The 27,199-nt window shown below is 46.3% G+C and overlaps 1 protein-coding gene and 1 long non-coding RNA gene across 2 annotated transcripts in view; one reads left to right on the plus strand and one right to left on the minus strand.

Moving 5' to 3' along the window:
* The window catches only part of tdrd12 (tudor domain containing 12), an 88,160-nt gene that overhangs the window by 60,022 nt on the left and 939 nt on the right, over positions 1-27,199 (plus strand). Inside the window, exons 28-37 of the mRNA XM_077222503.1 lie at positions 145-326; positions 2,698-2,905; positions 3,673-3,765; positions 4,278-4,453; positions 14,106-14,237; positions 16,115-16,164; positions 16,243-16,339; positions 16,465-16,578; positions 16,706-16,859; positions 16,946-17,006. Of these exons, the coding sequence (XP_077078618.1) occupies positions 145-326; positions 2,698-2,905; positions 3,673-3,765; positions 4,278-4,453; positions 14,106-14,237; positions 16,115-16,164; positions 16,243-16,339; positions 16,465-16,578; positions 16,706-16,859; positions 16,946-17,006 (1,267 nt within the window). The remainder of the gene's footprint in view (positions 1-144; positions 327-2,697; positions 2,906-3,672; positions 3,766-4,277; positions 4,454-14,105; positions 14,238-16,114; positions 16,165-16,242; positions 16,340-16,464; positions 16,579-16,705; positions 16,860-16,945; positions 17,007-27,199) is intronic.
* LOC143731909 (uncharacterized) overlaps positions 1-27,199 on the minus strand; it is a 233,212-nt gene that overhangs the window by 35,585 nt on the left and 170,428 nt on the right. The window lies entirely within an intron of this gene.

Here is a 27,199-nt window from a genome sequence, read left to right on the forward strand (position 1 = left end):
TTCTGACTTTGTCATATTGCATATCTTGAGCTCATGTCATAGATTTTTTAGTAGGAGTAGTTATGAATTCTGCACTTTTCAGATTCGATTTGAATGTTACATTTTCATTTGTGACAGCAAGCTGTTTCGTCCGAATCTTGAAAGGTTTTGCCGCTGCTGATAAAGACAGCGAGTGTGTACTCGGGGCGTATCGTGAGCCAGAGAGAGGACCGATACCAGGCTCTGGCGGCTGACATGAGTGCGCACTACGCCGGGGAGAGACGCTGCGCTGTGGAGGTGCTGGAGGGAGAACTGTACGCCGTCCAGGAGGAGAACACCTACAGCCGGTGAACACACCTCATTCTGATAACATTTACTACATACTTCATCACATACTGACACTAATGGCGCTTTTCCACTGAATGGTACGGTACGGCTCGGCTCGGTAAGGCACGCTTTGGCGCTTTTCCACTGCATGGTACGGCACGGTTCGGTACGGCACGCTTTGGCGCTTTTCCACTGCATGGTACGGTTCGGTACGGCACACTTCGGCGCTTTTCCACTTCATGGTACGGTTCGGTACGGCACACTTCGGCGCTTTTCCACTTCATGGTACGGTTCGGTACGGCACACTTCGGCGCTTTTCCACTTCATGGTACGGCTCGGCTCGGTACGGCTCACTTGTGCCGCTTTTCCACTGCATGGTACGGTACGGCACGGTTCGGTAAGGCACGCTTTGGCGCTTTTCCACTGCATGGTACGGCACGGTTCGGTACGGCACGCTTTGGCGCTTTTCCACTGCATGGTACGGTTCGGTACGGCACACTTCGGCGCTTTTCCACTTCATGGTACGGTTCGGTACGGCACACTTCGGCGCTTTTCCACTTCATGGTACGGTTCGGTACGGCACACTTCGGCGCTTTTCCACTTCATGGTACGGCTCGGCTCGGTACGGCTCACTTGTGGCGCTTTTCCACTGCATGGTTCGGTACGGCACGCTTTGGCGCTTTTCCACTGCATGATACGGTACGGCTCAGTACGGCTCACTTGTGGCGCTTTTCCACTGCATGGTACGATACGGCTCGGTTCGGCGCTTTTCCACTTCATGGTACGGTACGGCTCACTTGTGGCGCTTTTCCAACGCATGGTGCGGCACGGTTCGGTACGGCACGCTTTGGCGCTTTTCCACTTTATGGTACGGTACGGCTCGGTACGACTCACTTGTGGCACTTTTCCACTGCATGGTACGGCACGGTTCGGTACGGCACGCTTTGGCGCTTTTCCACTTCATGGTACGGTACGGTACGGCTCGGTACGGCTCACTTGTGGCCCTTTTCCACTGCATGGTACGGTACGGTACGGCTCACTTGTGGCGCTTTTTCACTGCATGGTACGGCACGGTTCGGTACGGCACGCTTTGGCGCTTTTCCACTTCATGGTACGGCTCGGTACGGCTCACTTGTGGCCCTTTTCCACTGCATGGTACGGTACGGTACGGCTCACTTGTGGCGCTTTTTCACTGCATGGTACGGTACGGCTCACTTGTGGCGCTTTTCCTCTGCATGGTACGGCTCACTTGTGGTGCTTTACCACTGCATGGTACGGTACGGTACGGCTCGCTTTAATTGGTACCACCTGTGTTGAGGTTCCAAGCGTACCGCACCGATACTAAAATGTGACGTGGAAGCACTGTAGATCACTGAATGATCAAACAGACAGCTCGTCACTACCAGCGTCATTGTATTTGCGAGACATCAAACCCGCTAGATTTAAATAGCCAGTAACAGCCACCACTGTAGCACCTGTTTTAAAACTACTTGCTTGACTTGCTTGGAGAAAAAAAAACTTCCAAAGAAGAAATAGCTGAATCGTGGTCAGTGGACGAGAAGCGCAGACGTTCCTCTTGTTGGTTGCCGAGGAGCGGATAAACTATAACGATCAGTCATAATCCCACACACTTTGAAACGTTACTAACTGCAGTGGAAAAGCAACCGAGCCGCGCCGAGTCGTACCACGCAGTGGAAAAGCAAAGCGAGTTGAGCCGCGCGAGCCGAACCGTACTGAGCCGTACCATGCAGTGGAAAAGCAAAGCGAGTTGAGCCGCGCCGAGCCGTACCATGCAGTGGAAAAGCGCCATAATACTGCAGTTAAACTGATCAAAAGTTGCAAATGTTACAAAAGATTCAGTTTCAAAGAAATTCTGCTCATTTGAACTTTCTAAGAATCCTGAAAAAAGTCCTACCGACCCTCTTAAAATTCCTCTGTAGTTAATTATTGTATCCATTAAAACTCATCTTTGATCACCAAAATGACATTTAAATGTTTTCTCCTTGAAAAAAAATGTCTTCATGCCTTAAAATATCTGGAATGTAACTCGACACTTTTGCCTTATTTAGTACACGTGGTTCTATGAATATGCAAATGAGCCCCGCCTCCCCTCACTCAGCTCAGAGATCCACTCGTTGACGATCACACGTTGATCTGATTGGTTACAAGTTGGTTTGTGACGTCAGAAACACCAGCGATTTCAAACCGTGTTTTTGAGACTGTCTTTGGCTCACTGCAGTTTCAAGGAGAAAATTCTCATAACAATAAACATATAAACAATGTTAAAAACTTGATTCTCACCACAGGGGGACTTTAACTTTTCAGTGTATGTAAATTATTAAATGACGAATGTTTATGGGAACTGATTGTTTGATTGCACACCGGTCTCAGTGTGCGTGTGATGGAGGTGCCGGATAAAGGAGAGCAGTTGTTCAGCAGTGTCATGGCCTGCTTCATCGACGAGGGCCGCACACAGGAAGTGAAGTCACACCAGCTGCTCCAGCTTCCTGCTCAGTTCCAGGAGCTGCCGGGCCAGGCTGTGGAGATCGTCCTGTGCCGAGCACAGCCCGTCGACGGCGAGGTGGACTGGAACCCCAAGGTCTCAATAGCACAAACGCTCGATCTCTTCTCCATAGTGCTGGGCGGTATACCGGTTCATACCGAATATTTTTGTTATGATCTGAATTTTTAATATACCGCAATACTGGTGTGTGTGGCTTTAACAACGTTGGGAACGCGGCGCGATAGTGTTTTAGAGAGTCTTTTCACTGGTGATGCACGGATGTGTGTGTGTGTTTTACTGTGACGGTGAAGATGGAGAGGTTAAAATATAATCGAAAGCTGTCAAATTATATTACAGTGTTTCTCATACATTGGTTCACATTATCAACACTGCCCGCCACAGACAGATTGTCCAAAAGGCTTTGACATCGTTGAATAAACATGTTTCGAAGTCAAAACGCGGCGCTGGTGTTTTTATATTAATGTCTCTTTGAAGGAAACTGACTGTCTTTTGAAAAGTTTCGATGTTATTTCCATTTAATAGTTCTTTATCTTTCCTGATACAGCAGCATTTATGTTGGGCCTTGCAAATGTATTAATTCTAGTGTGGAATTGGTCTACAATATTCACTCATGACAGTAAAATATGGTATTCTAAGTCAATCTACTGCAGTATTTCTTCTCAATCAGTAGAAGATGTGGTTAACACACAGTCATGCTTGAAAAAAAAAATACTGTCATATACCGTGAAACCGGTATTATTTAGAAAAATACCGTGATATAAATGTTTGGTCATACCGCCCAGCACTACTTCAGCATATGCACATGTGCAGTGTGAACAGATCGGTGTGTGTTGTGTGTTCAGGTGACCAGAGCCGTGAGCCTGAAGATCAGAGGGAAGCTTCATCAGGCCAGGGTCGTGATGAGCGTGGGGAACACCGTCTGGGTCGATCCGATGGTAGGTGTGCGTCATGTTTCTGGTCCGGTCTGAAAGTGTGTTCTTGCCAAAAAAATATGTGTGTAGTGTGTGTGACGTCACCCGTAGTGTTTCTGAAGAGGGTTTTGAAGCCCAAAGTGGCCGTTGCCATCTTGTTAGTAAATGTGCAGCGAGGTGGATTAGCTGAGGTGACCTGATGCTAACAGACAGCAGACAAACGGCTAGTAGTGACATCAGCGGCAATCCACCTGTCACTCAAGTGGCCACGCCCTTAATTATGCAGAACTTTAAGGTTTAATATAATTTAAATGGATGAGTTATAAAAAAAATTCACCCCCTCACAGTTGTCATGAAGGGCAAAATTAGCTTTCTGCTATTTTTTTCTGCTGTAAAGTTGGGCATTTTAACATGGGGGTCTATGGGATTGACTCTTTTGGCCAGTCGATTTACTGCAGTTTAAGTCACTTGCTTGTTGGTTTAAAGAGAGAGAGGAAGGGTTCCGCTTGGTTCTAGCGCTGGTTCTCTTCACACAGGTGCGCATGACGCGAGTGCCGGGTCTGAAGACCTACATCAACGAGTATAACGTCCACGCTGAGATCCTGGCCTCTGGGTTCGGCGTCAATAACCCTCAGCACCTGGACCTGCTGAAGAGGGTGTTCCAGGGAGAGCAGAACCGCATCACGCTGGATCAACACCTGGCAGACGACAGGTGTGTGCAGTCTTTCCCTACAGGAAACCCACGTATATATTAAACACATACAATCCAAGAAAATTGGATTTCCTCCCCCTAGTGGCCATCTCAGGTTTCACATTTGACAATTTACTGCTCTGTTTTATAATCAAATCTTTTTCTAATCTTAACGAAACACATCATTGGAAAGCTCTGAGACTCAAGCTTACATATTTGGCTGATGTTTTGCGATTAGAAGTGATATTACAACAGAAATATGACAGAAGAACGTGTCAAATGGCGTGAGTGTCACCCAGTGGCTATTTTTAGTACAGCGCCTAAACAAAATCTCACCGGAAACTCTATTTTTGTGATATTATCTGGAACTTGTTTAGACATGTGGCATTAGACATTAGACAAAATTTTTTGTCAAATATATATATTGTATAAAATTAGTTCAGAACATTTCTTTATAGTAAACAAACTGTTTTACAGTTTAAGTTTTCTTTCAACAGATCCTAACTGTAGGTCTGTATCCCAAAGCATTCATGACCGACAACTAAAAAAGTTCAATTTTCAAGGTTAATTCGTTTTATAGTAAAATTTGTTTTATAGTAAAATTTCAATATGTGTGCTTTAATTTATTCACATGCAGCTTTATTATAACGGAAAACTGCAGTTTCTGTAAAAACAGGTTCTCATTACAAATCTAGTGAAATGCTGTGATCATCATGGCTCCAAGAAATGATGCGTCTGTGAAAGTAAAGCGTTCTGAAATGCATGTTAAACTGACGACCGATTTGATGATGAGCTGCTCGTGTGAACCATTAAATCACAAGCTTTATAGCAGTTTCATCAGATGTGTGCCAAAGAAAACTTACTCAAAAAACAATGTAATGCTGGGTACACACCAAAATATTTTTTACATCTTATAAGATTTTCAAAATGTGATAGACCACAAACATGAGGACAGAAAATCCTAGATTTAACTGTTTTGTGCCTATAGTGTGTGATGTGCCATGATGTGACAAAGACGGCACACCTCACACGAACAGATTTTCAACCAGAGTCTCTACTGTGAACACAGGAAATCTCGCAAGACTTCAGAATAAGCATGGCTGACGATATGCAGGAAGAAATTGCGATGATACACACACACACACACACACAAAATCTACTCTCTTGCTATTGATTGTCTATGATGGTAGGTTTTACACGACACGTACAAACATTCGTGCTGTTGCCCCAAATCAACAAGCTGATCCTCCATCTCTGCTGTCCACATCAGCTTCACTCTGTGCTGCCCATGACTGCGCTTCCGTCTTCCATCATCTCGCTTTCTGATTGGATATTGTTTTGTTTCACGTGATAATCTCCAGAGCGTGCGCACGTTTGTCCTCGGGGTTCCCCCAACACATCAGGATTTCTGATCGTAAATATCAGCATGTTGAATAATTACGATTCGCGATCAGGGCGGCTCCGATGTTCTTCCGAGCAGGTTCACACACTCTTAACACACCTCACACCAAGGGGAAATCTGATCAGATAATCTGTAGAACCATCAAGATAGTTGGGACACAGCTAGGATTGTCGGAAGGGGGGGAAGTCGGCCCACTCAGTAAAAATGCAAATGTCAGTTTGCAACAATTTTCTTGTTGCAAAAAAAATTTTGCAACAAGAATGTCAGCGGGAGTCTCTGAGGACACATCTGTTCTACCATACCAATTTGAACCGGAGTCGGACCCGGAACAAGATGACGCCCGAAGAAGTTCGACGAGTAAGGCTCGAACAGGACGTTTCTGAATGACTGGTTAACGTAATGTCACTTTGATCTATTTTTGTAACTTATGTATTGGCAGGGTAACTTAGAGTAGTGAGATACAGAGGCTAGGTGTTTACTGATGTATAGGTTAGTTCGTTGACGGATTGATGTTGAAAAACATTTTTTTGGTAAAGGTAACATTAGGCTTGTCAATGATGCCTAACGTTATCTCAGGGTTAGGTACAACTGTCAGTGCTGAAACATTAACCATAACGTGTTGTTCATTATAAACGTGGGATTATGAATTATATTGAGAACGTCATAACATTACAGAGAAAACATGCCGTAATATACCGAGCCGCATTCATCGTGAAGCGTGCAAGCCATTTGTAAAGATTAATATTTAAAGGTTAATAAAACATACACTCACTTCTTCTGGAGGTGCAGCAGGAACACGAATAGTTGGAACCGATTCTGTTTTCAGGACCAGCTTCTTAGCAAAACCAGATTTACACTGACGCTCGTTTATAAAGCAGATGAGAAATGATTAGCGCAAACAAAAGCATTTACGTTGATCGTTGGGAATATTCCCTTCAAAAATAAAACTCAGCCACTGCGTCTTCAGCGGTTCGTATTTAGGATCATCAACATGACTGCTGTGTTCCTTATTACAGCCAAAAACAGAACACCACAATAGCTTAGACGCCATTCTGCTCCAGTGTATCAACAATAGCGGACTACGATGACAGCTCGCTCAGGGCGGGTCTGTGTTGAAACCATAGAAACGCTGCTGTCAATTATCAATCGTGGGAGGGGCGTCCGTTTTATTGGCGTCACAAAAACGAACGGCTCAATTTGAGGCAGGGGAAAACATATAAGGAGATTAAAACAAAAACACTGGATGGATTTTTATCATTATATGATGGTTGTGTACAGGCACTGCCAACACACATTTCAGTACAATCAACTTGTACAAGTGCATGTACCATTATATGACCCCTTTAAGGCTGCTTTACGTCGTGATTGACAGATCAAATAAAGTGCATTATATCAATTACTACTGTTATATATACATTCACTATGCTCCAAAAATGTTGAATTGTCTACCAGATGAAGTGAGGGTACTAGCATTCATATTTTTAAAAAGTGGGTTAAGACATAAGTTTTAAAGTTGCTTATCAAAATAAAAATATGGTGTTGTAATATAACAAAGCTGTGTGTAAGTCAATTTTATGTTCTCTTACGAGAGGTTCTCTCGTATTGCGTAAGTTTAGCTTACGCTACGGGAAAGATTCATCTTCTCGAGATACTGAAGCCAAAAAATTATCCTTAATTTTGTATAACTTGTCAACGCAGTGCAGCAGCTAGCAGACCTAGAGCAGGCCATCTCGCGTGCTCATTGGCTGCCCTGCGGGCAACTGCTGCAGCCTACCAGTGCGCCCGGCGTGACGTCACGCCCAATGAAGGGCGCCCGCGCCTTTATAGCGTCACAGCCCACCAGATAGGCGTGGCTTAGCGTATAAAATAGGGGCTGTAGGCTGAATTCTCTGATTTTTCGACTCTTCAGCGAGCTCTTCGCATCGCTGGATTTGAGAGAAGCCACCGCCGCCGTCGAACAGCGAACAGCCAGCTTAGGACAGCGCTGAGGAAGCCGGCCGTCTTCGCCACCTTCAGCCATCCGTGCGAGCTACGCTATCCGGCGACGTATCCTTTTTTGCAAATCATTCTAAAAGAGCAGCGAGCGTCTTTTTAAAGATGCCTCGCACTTCCTGCGGCTCGTGTAAAGCCCCGCTCAGCGCCGGAGACCGCCACCTGATCTGCGCTCTCTGCCTGGGCCTGGAACACGCAGAGCTCGCCCTCGCGTCCGGGGGCTGCGAGCTCTGTGAGGAGCTTCCGCTGTCGACCCTGCGGGCTCGACTCGAAGCGTTCAACACCACAGCAGTCACTCCGCCTCCTGTGGGACCGCGCAGAAAGAAGCGCCGTTCCCTGAGACAGCCGGAACCTGTGGCCACAGCGACGCGCTCGCCGAAGAACCTCCCTCGAGCCTCGCTCTCGCCTTCCCCACCTCTCCTCACTGACGCGCAGCTGCCGCTTGCGAGCCTCACTGCCGTCACTTCGGAGGATGAGTCCGTGGGACACGCCACAAAAGACTGCTGCTCTATCCTGGCATCAGACAGCGAGGAATGGTCGCTTCACTCCGCCTCCTCGTCAATCCAGGAATCCGCCCGTACCCGCGCTGGAGCTGACGCGGAACTTATGCGCCTGCTGACGCAAGCTGTCGACCGTCTCGGGCTCGAGTGGTTGCTGCCGAAGGAACCCGCGCCGAACAGGCTCGACGGCTGCTTCCTTCAAAGTCGCCGCCGCACAGATTCAGAAACCAGGCCCGCTCCATTCCTGCCGGAACTTCATGCGGTGCTGACGAAGTCGTGGAATTCGCCTTTTTCGGCTAGACTTCAGTCACAGGCCTCCGCGTCGCTCTCCCGAGTGGACGGCGCCGCCGAGAAAGGGTACACAGCGATTCCCCCTGTGGAAGAGGCGGTCGCAGCGCACCTTTGCCCGCCCTCCGCGAGATGGCGGTCACGGTCAGCCCTCCCGTCTAAAGCCTGCAGAGCCACTTCCGCCTTGGTCGGCCGCGCTTATGCCGCCTCCGGCCAGGCCGCGTCTGCTCTACACTCGATGGCTGTGCTTCAGATCCTGCAAGCCGACCTCCTCCATGAATGGGATGAGAAGGGCCGGGACCCAGCTGCGGTTACGGATTTGAGAAGCGCGACGGATCTTTCTCTCCGCGCCACCAAAGCTGCAGCCCAGGCCATCGGACGAGCCATGGCCGCGTTAACCGTGACGGAGAGGCACCTCTGGTTAACGCTCGCGGATATGAGGGAAACTGAGCGAGCCACCTTTCTGAACGCGCCGCTTTCCCCCACTGGTCTCTTCGGCCCAGCGGTGAACGGGATTGTTGACCGCTTCTCTATGGTGCAAAAGACCACGCAGGCCATGAACCTCTTCCTGCCGCGACGCTCGAGTTCCGCCACAGGCCGCTCTCGCGAGAGACAAAGCCAGCCTCCTGTGCGAACCAGCACCCAGCGTCCAGCACAGCCTCAGCATCAGCCTTCGCAGCGACGTCAGGGCGGCCGCCCTAGATCGCGCTCAGACAGCTGTCGCAGACCGCCGCCCCCCAGAGGGCCTCGGCAAAGGCTCACGCTGAAGTCTGAGCACGCGAAGCCCTCCTAACAGCGGGAGAGAAAAGACGCGCGTGTCCCGCTGCGGCCGGACCGCCGTCAAAGTTCATTTCCCTGTCAGTCCCCTTCGAACAGGCTACTGCAGTGGTTCAACTAGCAGCCAACGAGCCGGTTTATTCACCCTCTCGCCTGCACACAAACGCCGTTTTCACGGCGACCCAGAGAAATCTCAAAAAGAGTATAATGTCTGGTCCGGCTCACGCCGTCAGTGTTTTAAGTGTAGTGAATGTGCCCACGCCCCAGTGTTCACCCCTACACATAAGCACTCAAAATCCCGTGTCACTCACAGAGCACACTCTCATAAAGCGCAGAAAAGCCGCTCGAGTGTTGAATGTAAGAAATGTGTCCACAGGTCTGTGCCCACTATCTGCCCGCTCTGTTACACGATCAAAAAAGCTTATGAACGTAAGTCTCGTGCCCGCCAGAGAGCGCTCACGCTTGCTAACACAAACCTTCCCCCGGGTCCCGCCTGTGCGTTTAAGTGTTATCACGAAACACAGGGCGTTAATAAAACGCTCCCCATCTACTCTGATCGGGGCGTCAGATACAGTTGTAAGTCTCGTGCGCGCGCTCACGCTTACAGAGAGCTCTCCCGCCCAGAGCGCTGCTCGCGCGTCAAAGTGTGGCAAAAGTATGTTCCCCATCCCTTATGATCGGGACATCTCACATAAGTCAGCCGGTCTCGGCTGTCAGCGAGCGGCCATTGCCCAGAACCGAGAGCGCGCGCGCCGCGCTCTCGGCTCCGGTTCAGTTTCACAAGCCCGCAAATGGCGGCGGTCTGAACCCGGAGGCCATTCGCCCCCTGGCGGCTCACATAGCTGCGTGGGAAACTATCCCAGGGATTTCAGAATGGGTGTTGAGCACAATAAAGCAGGGCTATGCACTTCAATTCGTTCGCCGTCCTCCGCGCTTTCAAGCCCGGACCGCGACGATAGTGAATGCGGAAGTAGCACACCTACTTCACGCAGAAATAGCAAAGCTGCTGTGCAAAGGGGCTATAGAAAAGGTGCCGCCTTCTCTGAGCGAGTCAGGCTTTTACAGCCGATATTTTCTCGTACCCAAGAAGGACGGAGCCTTCAGACCTATCCTGGATCTGAGATATTTGAACAAAGTGCTTGTAAAAAGACCGTTCAAAATGCTTACGACCAGAAAAATCCTCGCGCACGTTCGCCCGAGGGACTGGTTTATTTCTCTAGATCTGAAGGATGCCTATTTTCAGATTCAGATAGTACCCCGTCACAGGCAATTTTTGAGATTCGCCTTCGACGGTCAGGCATATCAATACACCGTCCTGCCGTTCGGCCTGTCCCTAGCACCCCGTACATTTACAAAGTGCATGGACGCGGCGCTCGCCCCCCTGAGAAGTCAGGGGCTGCGCATAATGAACTATCTGGACGATTGGCTGATATTGGCACAGTCAGAGACAGAACTACTATCTCACAGAACAGTGCTTCTCAGTCATCTGGAAAGCTTGGGTCTCACGGTCAACTGGACCAAGAGCTCATTACTGCCCAGCCAGTCAATTTCCTTTTTAGGAATAGAACTGGACTCGGTGACCATGACGGCTCGTTTATCGACACAGCGCGCGCGCCGTGTTCGCCACCTAGCCGCATCTTTCCAGAAGGGCAGCTTTCTCCCTTTGAAAACATTTCAAAGGATGTTGGGCTGTATGGCATCAGCTGCAGCGGTGCTCCAGCTGGGCCTACTGCGCATGCGCCCGCTCCAACGCTGGTTGAACCCTCGCGCGCCTCGCCGAGCCTGGGTGTCTGGCGGCCAGAAAATCAGAGTGACTCAGACCTGCATAACAGCTCTGCAGCCCTGGTTAGTGGCCGATTGGTACCAGCATGGAGTAATGATGAGAACCATCTCTTATCGGAAGGTCATCTCGACAGACGCGTCCAACTCGGGTTGGGGCGCGCTGTTCGAGGGCAGACCGGCCTTTGGCCAGTGGTCAGACCAGGAGAAGGGTTTTCACATAAACTGTCTGGAAATGATAGCGGTCGAGAACGCGCTGAAGTGCTTCCTCCCGTTTATACAGGACCAGCATGTTCTTGTCCGCTCGGACAACACATCTGTGGTATCCTATGTAAACCGTCAGGGCGGTGTCAGATCCAGAAATCTCTGCAATCTGACGGAACGCCTCCTTATTTGGTCACAGACGAACCTGCGCTCGCTGAGGGCGGCGCATGTGCCTGGCCATTTGAACGACGGCCCAGACAGACTGTCCAGGGACAATGTTCCCCCAGGGGAATGGTCCCTGCACCCCCAAACGGTCCAGAAACTGTGGCGCCTATTCGGCAGAGCGGAAGTCGACCTGTTTGCGTCAAAAGACAACGCTCAATGCCCGATGTTCTTCTCGAAGGACGAGGACGCGCTGGCCCAGGTTTGGCCCAGCCTCCCGCTATATGCTTTCCCTCCGGTCTCTCTGTTGCCACAGGTGATCAAGAGGATCAGGGAAACGCGCCACTCGGTGCTCCTCATAGCCCCGCGTTGGGAGAATCAGACTTGGTTCCCGGAACTGGCACGGCTGTCACATACAGCTCCGTGGCCGATTCCGGTGAGGGCAGATCTCCTCTCTCAAGCTCGCGGCACGATCTGGCATCCCCATCCAGAGCGCTGGTCTCTGCATGCATGGTTGATCAACGGGTACTCGTTGCCCTGCCAGAAGGAGTGATGAACACGATCACGCAGTCTAGAGCCCCTTCCACGAGAAGGCTCTACGCGTCTAAATGGTCGGTGTTCTCTGGATGGTGCACCGACAGAGGTCTGGACCCGCGGACATGCGGGGTGGCGCATCTGCTCACTTTCCTACAAGAGCTGTTGGATAAGGGAAGATCCCCATCCACGCTCAAAGTTTACGTGGCGGCCGTAGCAGCATTCGCGGAATCGACGCACGGCCAGTCACTGGGAAGACATGAGTTGGTCATCCGCTTCCTTAGAGGAGCTAGAAGGATGAATCCGCCGCGCCCCCCGTCGGTTCCCATGTGGGATCTTTCACTGGTCCTCGAGGCCCTGAAAGCTTTTCCATTTGAACCACTAGACTCCGTGGAGTTGAAATATCTATCACTAAAAGCCGTTTTTCTGACTGCACTGTCGTCAGTAAAACGTGTAGGGGACCTGCAGGTGCTGTCTGTTAGCGCGTCGTGTCTTGAGTTCGGACCAAATGACTCTAAAGTCATCCTCAGACCTAGACATGGTTATGTCCCTAAAGTGATGGGCACTCCATTCAGAGCGCAAGTTATTTCGCTGTCAGCTCTGCCAGCATCTGACAGCGAAAGTGATGTGAATCTCCTCTGCCCTGTCAGAGCGCTGAGGGTTTACATTACGCGCTCCGCCTCCTTCAGGCTTCGGAACAGCTTTTCGTTTCGTTTGGTGGGCGCGCCAAGGGGCTTGCCTCCTCGAAACAGAGCCTGTCCAGATGGATAGTGGACGCTATAGCGGCAGCTTACGCGTCAAAAGGCCTGCAATGCCCTCTGGGCATCAGGGCTCATTCCACGAGAGGTGTGGCCTCGTCGTGGGCATGGTCCAGTGGAATTTCTATCCATGACATATGTGTAGCGGCGGGCTGGAGCTCCCCGTCTACCTTTGTCAGGTTTTATAACCTAGAAGTTCCTGCCTTGCAGGCTAAACTGTTGTCAGTCTGAAGGAGAGGTGTATTCTGCCCAGATCTCCTGCTCAGATCACGTTCATGACTCAGCTCTCCTGGTTGAGCTGCACTAAGTAGGGTATGTGCCATATGACTATACAGACCGGCGCGCTGCTCTGTATTCCCTATGTGTGCTTATGTACAAGTGATGGCCCGCGTGGCTGGCCACCTTATTTTTTCCACTTATGGGGTTCCCCTCAAGCTCGGGGTCTCATGTGGATGCTTGGCGCGCACGGCGTTGACAAAGTGTTCCCGTAGCGTAAGCTAAACTTACGCAATACGAGAGAACCTCTCGTAAGAGAACGATACTCGGTTACTAACGTAACCTCGGTTCTCTCTAGAGAGGGAACGAGTATTGCGTAACCGGCCGTGCTCACGCCACGAGCGACTTCGCTTCAGTCGTCGAAAAACCAGAGAATTCAGCCTACAGCCCCTATTTTATACGCTAAGCCACGCCTATCTGGTGGGCTGTGACGCTATAAAGGCGCGGGCGCCCTTCATTGGGCGTGACGTCACGCCGGGCGCACTGGTAGGCTGCAGCAGTTGCCCGCAGGGCAGCCAATGAGCACGCGAGATGGCCTGCTCTAGGTCTGCTAGCTGCTGCACTGCGTTGACAAGTTATACAAAATTAAGGATAATTTTTTGGCTTCAGTATCTCGAGAAGATGAATCTTTCCCGTAGCGTAAGCTAAACTTACGCAATACTCGTTCCCTCTCTAGAGAGAACCGAGGTTACGTTAGTAACCGAGTATCGTTCTATTTTACATTGTTTTATTTATTTTATTTTATTTTATATGGATATTGAGGTCAAACTATATTGCCAGTTTATTTTACATGCTGAACCTTTATAGTTTTCGAATATTTTTATATTTACATTGTGTGATTGTATTATTTGATTTTATGCTTGTGAAGCACTTTGAGTTGCATTCTATGTATGAAAAGTGCTATACAAATAAACGTTTATTATTATTATTATTATAATACTTTTGTTTTCTTATAAACACACACCTATTGTTGTTATCTGTAATCTGTGTTGTGTTGTCAGTAGTGAGAGCCCTGCGCTGAGCGTCTCAGAGGAGCTGATGACCAGCCGGATGAAGGATGTGTTCAGTACCCATAATGCCCTGCGTTTCATCCACAGCAGCAGCGCCGATCAGGAGCCCGCGGAGGAGACCAGGCTAGTCTCTACATGCACTTCTTTACTTTATAGAAAACCATTAAAGTCCCCCGGTAGTCAATCATTTCATCCTTTAAAACTATTTTATCCACGTGGTTTATGCCGTTCACAGTCATGAAAAAACTGATCTGAGTCACTTGGAGCAAAAAAGTCTGATTTAGGCCACTTTTGTCTTGGTTAGGGTTTATACATATATAATATCTTCTAATCTTTCCATTTGTGGTGTTTTTTGCACTTGGTTTATTATTGAAGTGAACTTCTGCTCTGTTGTGCGACCCCTCTGCACCGACTTGAAGGGGTCATGACATGAGAAATCAAATTTGCCTTGATATTTTGACATAAAATAGATCTTTGTACCATTAAAACTTAAGAGCTTAAAGCGTCCTCTTCATTATAAACAAAGCATTTATTTGATCAAGCTCGTTAGGATGTTGTAGGATTTTTGACGTCACACGGGTAAATACATTTGCATAAGCCCGCCTCCAGAGCAAGACATTGACCAATAGTTTTACATAATCACACCATATAAACTGATCAGTCCAGACTAGCAAAAAACTTGATTAATGTTGTAAGTGAAACACAAGGAACATATTAAAATTAAAAAATCCATGTCATGTTCTTATTTAAGTCTCAAGACTTAAACATGGAGAAAAGCCATTTTAGCTAATAGGGCATAACACATTTTTTTGTTTGGTTCCGGTTTCCGACCGGCCCTGTCAATTTATGTGCGAGCCAAATTTATTTTATGAGCTTGGCGTAGAAATAATACAAATTAAATAAATACCCAAATAAAAAACTTTGAGGCGAACTATAATTTGTTTTTGTACAGCACCGTATTTGTATAGCCTGTTGTCCTCCAGCAATGCTAACAAACGAGGCAGCCACGGGCGTTCACACATCGTTGTTGTCATGTAGATGCACTGCTGCGCTCGTGACAGGGCGCATGAACTGAACGAGCAGAGATAGAGAGAGAGCCCAGGTCGCGCGCGCTCTCTCTGCGGAGCCAGGCGAAAGTATAGGCTTCACCGTCTCAAAACTAAGCACTGTCTTGCTCTCTCTCCCTCGCACATATTAATCAAAACATATAAACCACACTTTAAATAAATGAAAAAACTCACTTTAAATAAACGAAAAAACTATCCAGTGATGAAATGTTTTCTGTGATGACACAAATCTTGTGGGATGTCCTAACCGCCGGGATAATCACACAACGCGCACACGTCCGATAATGACACGTCTAATTCACGAACTAATGACTCATTTGAACCGATTCATTTTAATGAATGGTTAAAACAACTGATCTTTCCAACACTGAACTCACGAGACGTCTGAATAGGTGTATAACCAATCGGTAACACTTTACAATAAGGCAACCCCGTTTGCCCCCGCGCACACATTTAAAATCAGCGTGTGTGTGTGTGTGTAACATGTTGGGACACACAAGGTGGTAGAGTAGCTACATGTACAGGTAGGCTATGTAATGAAAAAATAGAGTAGCTTATCCATCGCTACTGTAAATTAAAATAAATAAAAATATTAATAATTTCCTTCCTATCCCTTGGTGCCACTGGAGAAGAAAAAAAGAAAGAAAAAAAAAGGTCCCTACCGACCCATGACCTCAACTGACAACCAACCGGAACCAAACTTTTTGTTTTTAAGCCTAACGTGAGTTCAAGACTGATTCACAAGTCTTTTTGATGCTGATTCATTAAAAAAAAAAAAAAAAAAATTTGTTTGTATATCGAGTGTACTGGTATCAAATTTCTATTGTTCCAGTATTTTTTTATTTATTTAACCGGTTATGAATAAAAACTGACTCCCAGTTTTTGTTTGGTAATGACTCACGTTCTCATTATTATTATTTTTTTCTGTTTTAGCCCCCATGTGAATGGATTCTCATCTCCAGACCAGACCAGCTGTGAAACAGGCATGTTCATGTTCATTCGGATATAAGCACGAGTCCATTCATTCGCACTTGTAGTGACACTTGGTTTTGATTATGCAGACGACAAAGATGAAGCCCTGAGTGTCAACAGATTACAGGCTGCTAATAAACCGCAGTCTCTCCATAATCCAGCACTTTTGTCATTCCAGCCTCCCAGGTGTGTGTGTGTGTGTGTGTGTGTGTGTGTGTGTGTGTGTGTGTGTGTGTGTGTGTGTGTGTGTGATCATCCATAGCGTCTGATGATTTCTCATGTCTGTCAATAACGGCCAGCGTTTCCTGCAGTTTCCACCCGCAGATCAAGTGGTTTCAGAGGGGCGAGTTTGTGACCATCTGTGTGAAGCTCATCAATCCAGTGATGCAGAAGTGTGAATTCAGCTCTGACACCGTCATCTACAGGTCACATGATCATACTGTCATCTTATCCGTATGGATGCTTGACATGTCACTTACTGTCCGTAATGAAGCAGAGAACGTGTGCATTGTATTGTGTTTAATGGGGATCTTTTGATGCATGTGATCTCAGTGGGTACGTGAATGATCGGCATTACCACGCAAAGCTGGAGCTGTCTGGTGACATCATCGCAGAGAGATGCTCATGGGAAATCAGGTGCAATGAGCCAGTGATGAAGCTGATGAAAAAGGAAAAGCAGGACTGGACGACGCTCCTCAAACACAAGGCATGTATATCTTCTTCATTATGGCCAGAGATGCATGAATTATGCTGTATTGTAGAATCACACTGATTTCTAATCTTTCTCCACAGAGTGCCTTCGTCAGCTATGAGTTTGACCACATCGATGAGGCTCGTGCTTCTCCAGTGAACGGTGAGGAATAAATGTGTCTCTCATAAGCCCAGTTTTGCCCAGGAGTATTAAGAGTGTATAAAATATAAACATGATAAAATTACACACTTTTGGGCGGGAATTTAGGTTATTTCCCTGCTCTGTGTCAGTATCTTTCTCATTCATTTCCTATGTTTGTTTTTTTTTTTTTTTGGTTCGTTCTGATAAGAAAAAGTCACCAAGTTTTAAACCACTCAGATTGAGAAAAGCATTAAAATAAAGAAGTCACAAATGACCAACGAGCAAAGGAATACATTTCATCTTTATCATCCCTCTCCTGTCAGGTCTGTTTGTCGTCCTCTAGTGGTCAATGGATATATTGCCAACTTTTACCTTTTTTTATTTTTTTATTCATTGGAATGGTACGGAACTTGGTAAAGGTTTTGGCACTTGCTCTGTGAACACACACAGAAAAAAATATTTGAAAAGGATAAATGGTCCTGTATAAACATTCACACTTGTGCTCCTCACGGTCAAAAATTAGCGCATTGGAAATGAATGGGAAGCAAATTTCATTTATTGGAAACATTTGGTACTGCAGCCAAACAAACTGACTGAAAGCTCATTTTTTGAGATCTCAAGCTAAAATTTGTTTAGAAAAAACAAAACTTGTTCAGATTTATGGCTTTGATTTTCTTGCAGTTTTAGAGTAAAACGTGATTTTGAAAATATTTCATATAAAAATTTAAAATAGTTTTAATGTGCATTTTTCTTAACAATAAACGTAAAATTCTGTTTTTTTTTTTAAGTTAACTTTTTCACTTCAGCAATAATCTGCCAAGTGTCGTCTTTGAAAGGAGATCAAACTTAAGTCTGTTCCTCTAAAGCAGTGCTTCTCAATCTTTTTTCAATATTGTACCCCCTATCAAATGTTTTCTCAGCCAAGTACCCCCTAACCGGCCCCAATCATTTGAGATAGAAATAAAAGCTATGAATACGATATAGGGATGTGCCATCATTTTGAGATTTATTAAACATTGTAAATGAAAAACATTTGCAATAATAAACATTTGCAATGATAAACATTTACAATAATAAATTGAGGGAATCTCCTTTCCTCAGATTTATTGAAGCTTATATGTAAAACGCATTGCAACTGCACAGTGAGTGACGACTCACTCATTGGCTGTGCTGCAGCAACTGCACATCCGATGGCGATGGCGCCTCTGACGTGTGCACCAATCAGCTGACATTACATTTATTCATTTAGCAGACGCTTTTATCCAAAGCAACTTACAAATGAGAACAATAGAAGCAGTTAAACCAACAGTAGGACAACAATACGTAAGTGCTATGACCCCTCTCAGTTTAATTTAACACAGTGTTTTTTTTGTGTTTTCTTTTAGTAGATTAGAATAGAAGAGAAGAGAAATTGTTAGTATCACTGGATCAAGTGCTGCCAAAAAAGATTGCGTCTTCAGCAGTTTCTTGAAAGTGGCTACAGACTCAGTAGCTCTGGTTGAGTTAGGCAGATCATTCCACCAACAGGGAACAGTAGGGGTGTAACGATATTCGGACCGAACCGAAGAACGGCGATACAGAACCCACGATTCGAATCGCGATACTCTCATGGCGTACCGAACACGCCCCGCCCCGCCCCCTGCTACCCCGGCCCCGCCCAGCCCGGCTCATTGGACCTGTAATGTGTACACAACGAATTCAGTTTTGAAGCCTAACCACCATTAACACCAAATAGGAAGCTCCGTGTTTTGTTACTTTCTTGATAATAAGCAAGGTGTAATCTTCAAATTCTGACTATTTGATCACAAAAATCAAACAATAAATGCCGTTTTGGCGCTCTTTGATGTGGCGTGACAGATCGCTGCATTAGCTCCTCATTTCAATTGGCAGCGCGGAGCGCAAGTAAACGCGATCATCTCTTCCTCAGTTACAGAATAAACATGCATGGACACCTGAAGGTATGTTGAAAAATACAGTATACTTACTGAAAGGCATCATAACTCGTGTAATCGCTCAATCAGTGTTTCAGCAGCGCAAAGACGTCAATAAAACTGCATAGCTTGTCACTAGCATTATATTTACTTCATCAGGCAAGTGATTCAGTGTCCACTGCCTAGAGAAATGAACTCTTGCACTAAATAAATGCACTATATTATCCTATATATTATATTTTACTTAACCTGTTAATTATATCTTGATTATTTAAAGTACGTTTAAAATATCTTTCATGAAAATGACAGCAACTGTGTAAATTATTATATTTCAATAACAAATTAGAGTAAAGTTAATGCAAAAACTGCCTTATGTTCAGTTTACATGTTTTCATACAATGTGTTGGGTGTTGATTATTATATCTAAAAAATAAATAGCATCTGAATTTAGGCTCTGTTGTTAACCTTTAATGTTATAGTAATGTGCGGCTCCCTATATAGTTTACAGCATTAGCAGATATTTAATCCTTGCAAAACGTTTAATTGTAATTGAATTAATTTAAAGACAAAGACACAATTTTTTCATTAAACCACTGTTTAAAATTTATTTTTTAGCTTTCTAAACCGAACCAAACCGAGACGTCAAAACCGTGGGAAAACTGAACCATCAGTTTTGTGTATCGTTACACCCCTAGGGAACAGTCATGGTAAAGATCCGACAGCTATCAGCGCGTAGACACACAGAGCGCCTATAAAGGGAACCTGAATTCGCCATTATAGCAGGTTTAAATCCACTGAAGCGACAACTTGCCATGTCACTACAGTGCGGCAAGGTACGCAGTACTCGTTCCCTACTCTCAGGGAACCGAGGTTACGCTAGTAACCAAGTACGTTCCCTTTCGAGAACGGTCACTTCGTATTGCGTAGCTATACGCAGTCGGGACGCAATGTAAAACGCCGCAATATGAGTAACTTTGTTGCCGTGAACCTGATCAAAACATACCCCTTCTGATATTTACATTATTTTGTTGGCTCCACTTTGGCTTTCTTTTTTTCTTCATCCTCCCCATTCTCCGCTGTAGTATTGCTACGTTTTAACCAGGATTTCATTTAAATGTCTGTTTCTTTCCAGTAAAGCAACTGGCTTCCCGCTCGTGGTACGCGTACCCCATTTGAGAATCACTGCTCTAAAGCATTCAAGCTTTACAACAGTTTAAGTTGGAAATAGAATTTTCATGTCTATGCTCAAAAAGTGAATAAATGGAATATAAATAAAGCGTAAATATTATTTTGTATAAAACAAAGTAACCCTAAAAAGACTAAAAAACATTAAAGGGCACCTATTATGCCCATTTTTACAAGCTGTAATATTGGTCTCGGGTGTCCCCAGAATGTATTTGTGAAGTTTAAAGCACAAAATACCCCACAGTTAATTTATTATAACCATTTGAAAATGTCATTTTTGGGGTCTGTTTTAAAAAGAGCTGTTTTGGTGTGTACCACCTTAAATGTAAATGAGCTGCATATCCCCGCCCAGCCTTTGGACAAGGGCGTAACTTGCATACCTATGGCAATAAACAGTCGGTAGAAGCAGAATAGCTGAGAGTGAGAGACGCGATGTTTAGTATGGCATTCAGCCGTACATGTTTGAACCGGAATCAGACCCAGATGATGAAGAGACTCCGGCAGAAGAAAAACAAATGAGAATGGACCAGGACTTCTCGGAATGGTTATTTGATACATGTATGTACTTATAGAGTTGTAATCGCGTCCCCTTTGCAATTATGGATGTGCAACACACACACAGACACACACAAACTGTGATTACGTTGGCGCAATTTTTTTGGAACTACAAACACAAATACTGTGATAACGTTTGCTACGTACAAACGTAATTACATTTATGTGATGTTTCTGTCTGCACGCCAATATCCCTCGTTCTACAGCTTTGTGTCGATGTGCTGGCCTTTGTATAAACTTAGCAATTTTGATGTCTTGTCTTTACAGAAAACATGCACAGTTTTTAATACAATATCTTTAAAAAATATATTTATAAACGTGTGGTTACACACTATACAAACAAGGTTTAAATTACATACACAGACATCCTATGACGACGACAACAACTTTAGACGCATTTGTCGTTGAATTAGCTGACATCGACTGAAATGACTATTTGCTCAAAAATCTTACAATACACTTACTTCTGTTCGCGACCCAACGTCACCTCCAGTAGTAGTCAACGATCCACACTTGAGGATTAACTTTGAAGCAGGACCTGCTTTGAATTGACCCTAATTCACAAAACAGTCAGTCAGAAAATGATTTGCGCAAACATAAACGTATTTTGGAAGTTTAAATGGCGCCTTTCCTTCCTAAATAAAATCCATCCACTGCGTTTTCAGTGGCTCTGATGTCGGAAGTGAAAACTACTATGAACATTATTACATCCCAGAACAGAACAGTTATGTTTCTTTGGAGACATTTTTGACACGGCACCACAAATCGTCAGAACACCGGCTGTCTTTGAAACAATGAAGGCTGGTGTACAGATCACCGAGGGCGGGGTCTATGCCAAAACCACAGTGTCAATCAAACCACGTCGGTGGGGCTTGCGCAATTCTACGTCATATTGAGCTGAATCTTAGAACAGCTCGTTCTGAGACAGTGCTTATGATTTATTGAGATTGTAAAAAAAACCACTGGGTGGATTTTTATCATTCTAGGGCGGTTTTGCTCACACACTGCCAACACACATTTATGTTCAAACACCATGTAAAAGTGAATTTTGCATAATAGGTGCCCTTTAAATAAAAAACATTATCAAACTAGAATATAGTACATTTCATTTCATTGACAAAAAATAGCACCAGAGGGTTAAGCATTTAAGTGTTTAAGTGAACATCTCTGACTGTACAGTCAAACGAGTGTGTTTGTGGTCCTCAGTGTTTCAGTGAGTGTGACGAGTGTTTGGTGAGTGTGACGAGTGTTTGTGGTCCTCAGTGTTTGGTGAGTGTGACGAGTGTTTGTGGTCCTCAGTGTTTGGTGAGTGTGACGAGTGTTTGTGGTGTTTCAGTGAGTGTGACGAGTGTTTGTGGTCCCTCAGTGTTTCAGTGAGTGTGACGAGTGTTTGTGGTCCTCAGTGTTTCAGTGAGTGTGACGAGTGTTTGTGGTCCTCAGTGTTTCAGTGAGTGTGACGAGTGTTTGTGGTCCTCAGTGTTTCAGTGAGTGTGACGAGTGTTTGTGGTCCTCAGTGTTTCAGTGAGTGTGACGAGTGTTTGTGGTCCTCAGTGTTTCAGTGAGTGTGACGAGTGTTTGTGGTCCTCAGTGTTTCAGTGAGTGTGACGAGTGTTTGTGGTCCTCAGTGTTTCAGTGAGTGTGACGAGTGTTTGTGGTCCTCAGTGTTTCAGTGAGTGTGACGAGTGTTTGTGGTTCCTCAGTGTTTCAGTGAGTGTGACGAGTGTTTGTGGTCCTCAGTGTTTCAGTGAGTGTGACGAGTGTTTGTGGTCCTCAGTGTTTCAGTGAGTGTGACGAGTGTTTGTGGTTCCTCAGTGTTTCAGTGAGTGTGACGGGTGTTTGTGGTCCTCAGTGTTTCAGTGAGTGTGACGAGTGTTTGTGGTCCTCAGTGTTTCAGTGAGTGTGACGAGTGTTTGTGGTCCTCAGTGTTTCAGTGAGTGTGACGAGTGTTTGTGGTCCTCAGTGTTTCAGTGAGTGTGACGAGTGTTTGTGGTCCTCAGTGTTTCAGTGAGTGTGATGAGTGTTTGTGGTCCTCAGTGTTTCAGTGAGTGTGACGAGTGTTTGTGGTCCTCAGTGTTTCAGTGAGTGTGACGAGTGTTTGTGTTCCTCAGTGTTTCAGTGAGTGTGACGAGTGTTTGTGGTCCTCAGTGTTTCAGTGAGTGTGACGAGTGTTTGTGGTCCTCAGTGTTTCAGTGAGTGTGATGAGTGTTTGTGGTCCTCAGTGTTTCAGTGAGTGTGACGAGTGTTTGTGGTCCTCAGTGTTTCAGTGAGTGTGATGAGTGTTTGTGGTCCTCAGTGTTTCAGTGAGTGTGACGAGTGTTTGTGGTCCTCAGTGTTTCAGTGAGTGTGACGAGTGTTTGTGGTCCTCAGTGTTTCAGTGAGTGTGACGAGTGTTTGTGGTCCTCAGTGTTTCAGTGAGTGTGACGAGTGTTTGTGGTCCTCAGTGTTTCAGTGAGTGTGACGAGTGTTTGTGTTCCTCAGTGTTTCAGTGAGTGTGACGAGTGTTTGTGGTCCTCAGTGTTTCAGTGAGTGTGACGAGTGTTTGTGTTCCTCAGTGTTTCAGTGAGTGTGACGAGTGTTTGTGGTCCTCAGTGTTTCAGTGAGTGTGACGTGACGAGTGTTTGTGGTCCCTCAGTGTTTCAGTGAGTGTGACGAGTGTTTGTGGTCCCTCAGTGTTTCAGTGAGTGTGACGAGTGTTTGTGGTCCTCAGTGTTTCAGTGAGTGTGAAGAGTGTTTGTGGTCCTCAGTGTTTCAGTGAGTGTGACGAGTGTTTGTGGTCCTCAGTGTTTCAGTGAGTGTGACGTGACGAGTGTTTGTGGTCCCTCAGTGTTTCAGTGAGTGTGACGAGTGTTTGTGGTCCCTCAGTGTTTCAGTGAGTGTGACGAGTGTTTGTGGTCCTCAGTGTTTCAGTGAGTGTGACGAGTGTTTGTGGTCCTCAGTGTTTCAGTTAGTGTGACGAGTGTTTGTGATCCCTCAGTGTTTCAGTGAGTGTGACGAGTGTTTGTGGTCCTCCGTGTTTCAGTGAGTGTGACGAGTGTTTGTGGTCCTCAGTGTTTCAGTGAGTGTGACGAGTGTTTGTGGTCCTCAGTGTTTCAGTGAGTGTGACGAGTGTTTGTGGTCCCTCAGTGTTTCAGTGAGTGTGACGAGTGTTTGTGGTCCCTCAGTGTTTCAGTGAGTGTGACGAGTGTTTGTGGTCCCTCAGTGTTTCATTGAGTGTGACGAGTGTTTGTGGTCCTCAGTGTTTCAGTTAGTGTGACGAGTGTGTGTGATCCCTCAGTGTTTCAGTGAGTGTGACGAGTGTTTGTGATCCCTCAGTGTTTCAGTGAGTGTGACGAGTGTTTGTGGTCCTCAGTGTTTCAGTGAGTGTGACGAGTGTTTGTGGTCCTCAGTGTTTCAGTGAGTGTGACGAGTGTTTGTGGTCCCTCAGTGTTTCAGTGAGTGTGACGAGTGTTTGTGGTCCTCAGTGTTTCAGTGAGTGTGACGAGTGTTTTTGGTCCCCATTGTTTCAGTGAGTGTGACGAGTGTTTGTGGTCCTCAGTGTTTCAGTGAGTGTGACGAGTGTTTGTGGTCCTCAGTGTTTCAGTGAGTGTGACGAGTGTTTGTGGTCCTCAGTGTTTCAGTGAGTGTGACGAGTGTTTGTGGTCCTCAGTGTTTCAGTGAGTGTGACGAGTGTTTGTGGTCCTCAGTGTTTCAGTGAGTGTGACAAATGTTTGTGGTCCTCAGTGTTTCATTGAGTGTGACGAGTGTTTGTGGTCCTCAGTGTTTCAGTGAGTGTGACGAGTGTTTGTGGTCCTCAGTGTTTCAGTGAGTGTGACGAGTGTTTGTGGTCCTCAGTGTTTCAGTGAGTGTGACGAGTGTTTGTGGTCCTCAGTGTTTCAGTGAGTGTGACAAATGTTTGTGGTCCTCAGTGTTTCAGTGAGTGTGACGAGTGTTTGTGGTCCCTCAGTGTTTCAGTGAGTGTGACGGGTGTTTGTGGTCCCTCAGTGTTTCAGTGAGTGTGACGAGTGTTTGTGGTCCCTCAGTGTTTCAGTGAGTGTGACGAGTGTTTGTGGTCCCTCAGTGTTTCAGTGAGTGTGACGAGTGTTTGTGGTCCCTCAGTGTTTCAGTGAGTGTGACGAGTGTTTGTGGTCCCTCAGTGTTTCATTGAGTGTGACGAGTGTTTGTGGTCCCTCAGTGTTTCAGTGAGTGTGACGAGTGTTTGTGGTCCCTCAGTGTTTCATTGAGTGTGACGAGTGTTTGTGGTCCCTCAGTGTTTCAGTGAGTGTGACGAGTGTTTGTGGTCCTCAGTGTTTGGTGAGTGTGACGAGTGTTTGTGGTCCCTCAGTGTTTCAGTGAGTGTGACGGGTGTTTGTGGTCCTCAGTGTTTCAGTGAGTGTGACGAGTGTTTGTGTTCCTCAGTGTTTCAGTGAGTGTGACGAGTGTTTGTGGTCCTCAGTGTTTGGTGAGTGTGACGAGTGTTTGTGGTCCCTCAGTGTTTCAGTGAGTGTGACGAGTGTTTGTGGTCCCTCAGTGTTTCAGTGAGTGTGACGGGTGTTTGTGGTCCTCAGTGTTTCAGTGAGTGTGACGAGTGTTTGTGGTCCTCAGTGTTTCAGTGAGTGTGACGAGTGTTTGTGGTCCCTCAGTGTTTCAGTGAGTGTGACGAGTGTTTGTGGTCCTCAGTGTTTCAGTGAGTGTGACGAGTGTTTGTGGTCCTCAGTGTTTCAGTGAGTGTGACGAGTGTTTGTGGTCCTCAGTGTTTCAGTGAGTGTGACGAGTGTTTGTGGTCCTCAGTGTTTCAGTGAGTGTGACGAGTGTTTGTGGTCCCTCAGTGTTTCAGTGAGTGTGACGAGTGTTTGTGGTCCTCAGTGTTTCAGTGAGTGTGACGAGTGTTTGTGGTCCTCAGTGTTTCAGTGAGTGTGACGAGTGTTTGTGGTCCTCAGTGTTTCAGTGAGTGTGACGAGTGTTTGTGGTCCCTCAGTGTTTCAGTGAGTGTGACGAGTGTTTGTGGTCCCTCAGTGTTTCAGTGAGTGTGACGAGTGTTTGTGGTCCCTCAGTGTTTCATTGAGTGTGACGAGTGTTTGTGGTCCCTCAGTGTTTCAGTGAGTGTGACGAGTGTTTGTGGTCCCTCAGTGTTTCATTGAGTGTGACGAGTGTTTGTGGTCCCTCAGTGTTTCAGTGAGTGTGACGAGTGTTTGTGGTCCTCAGTGTTTGGTGAGTGTGACGAGTGTTTGTGGTCCCTCAGTGTTTCAGTGAGTGTGACGGGTGTTTGTGGTCCTCAGTGTTTCAGTGAGTGTGACGAGTGTTTGTGTTCCTCAGTGTTTCAGTGAGTGTGACGAGTGTTTGTGGTCCTCAGTGTTTGGTGAGTGTGACGAGTGTTTGTGGTCCCTCAGTGTTTCAGTGAGTGTGACGAGTGTTTGTGGTCCCTCAGTGTTTCAGTGAGTGTGACGGGTGTTTGTGGTCCTCAGTGTTTCAGTGAGTGTGACGAGTGTTTGTGGTCCTCAGTGTTTCAGTGAGTGTGACGAGTGTTTGTGGTCCCTCAGTGTTTCAGTGAGTGTGACGAGTGTTTGTGGTCCTCAGTGTTTCAGTGAGTGTGACGAGTGTTTGTGGTCCTCAGTGTTTCAGTGAGTGTGACGAGTGTTTGTGGTCCTCAGTGTTTCAGTGAGTGTGACGAGTGTTTGTGGTCCTCAGTGTTTCAGTGAGTGTGACGAGTGTTTGTGGTCCCTCAGTGTTTCAGTGAGTGTGACGAGTGTTTGTGGTCCTCAGTGTTTCAGTGAGTGTGACGAGTGTTTGTGGTCCTCAGTGTTTCAGTGAGTGTGACGAGTGTTTGTGGTCCTCAGTGTTTCAGTGAGTGTGATGAGTGTTTGTGGTCCTCAGTGTTTCAGTGAGTGTGACGAGTGTTTGTGGTCCCTCAGTGTTTCAGTGAGTGTGACGAGTGTTTGTGGTCCTCAGTGTTTCAGTGAGTGTGACGAGTGTTTGTGGTCCTCAGTGTTTCATTGAGTGTGACGAGTGTTTGTGGTTTTCAGTGTTTCAGTGAGTGTGACGAGTGTTTGTGGTCCTCAGTGTTTCAGTGAGTGTGACGGGTGTTTGTGGTCCTCAGTGTTTCAGTGAGTGTGACGAGTGTTTGTGGTCCTCAGTGTTTCAGTGAGTGTGACGAGTGTTTGTGGTCCCTCAGTGTTTCAGTGAGTGTGACGAGTGTTTGTGGTCCTCAGTGTTTCAGTGAGTGTGACGAGTGTTTGTGGTCCTCAGTGTTTCAGTGAGTGTGACGAGTGTTTGTGGTCCTCAGTGTTTCAGTGAGTGTGACGAGTGTTTGTGGTCCTCAGTGTTTCAGTGAGTGTGACGAGTGTTTGTGGTCCTCAGTGTTTCAGTGAGTGTGACGAGTGTTTGTGGTCCTCAGTGTTTCAGTGAGTGTGACGAGTGTTTGTGGTCCTCAGTGTTTCAGTGAGTGTGACGAGTGTTTGTGGTCCTCAGTGTTTCAGTGAGTGTGACGAGTGTTTGTGGTCCCTCAGTGTTTCAGTGAGTGTGACGAGTGTGTGTGGTCCTCAGTGTTTCAGTGAGTGTGACGAGTGT

Source organism: Siphateles boraxobius, unplaced genomic scaffold, assembly GCF_051911475.1.
Source record: "Siphateles boraxobius isolate OS27281-9 unplaced genomic scaffold, OSU_SipBor_1 88, whole genome shotgun sequence".
In the NCBI taxonomy this organism is placed as follows: domain Eukaryota; kingdom Metazoa; phylum Chordata; class Actinopteri; order Cypriniformes; family Leuciscidae; genus Siphateles; species Siphateles boraxobius.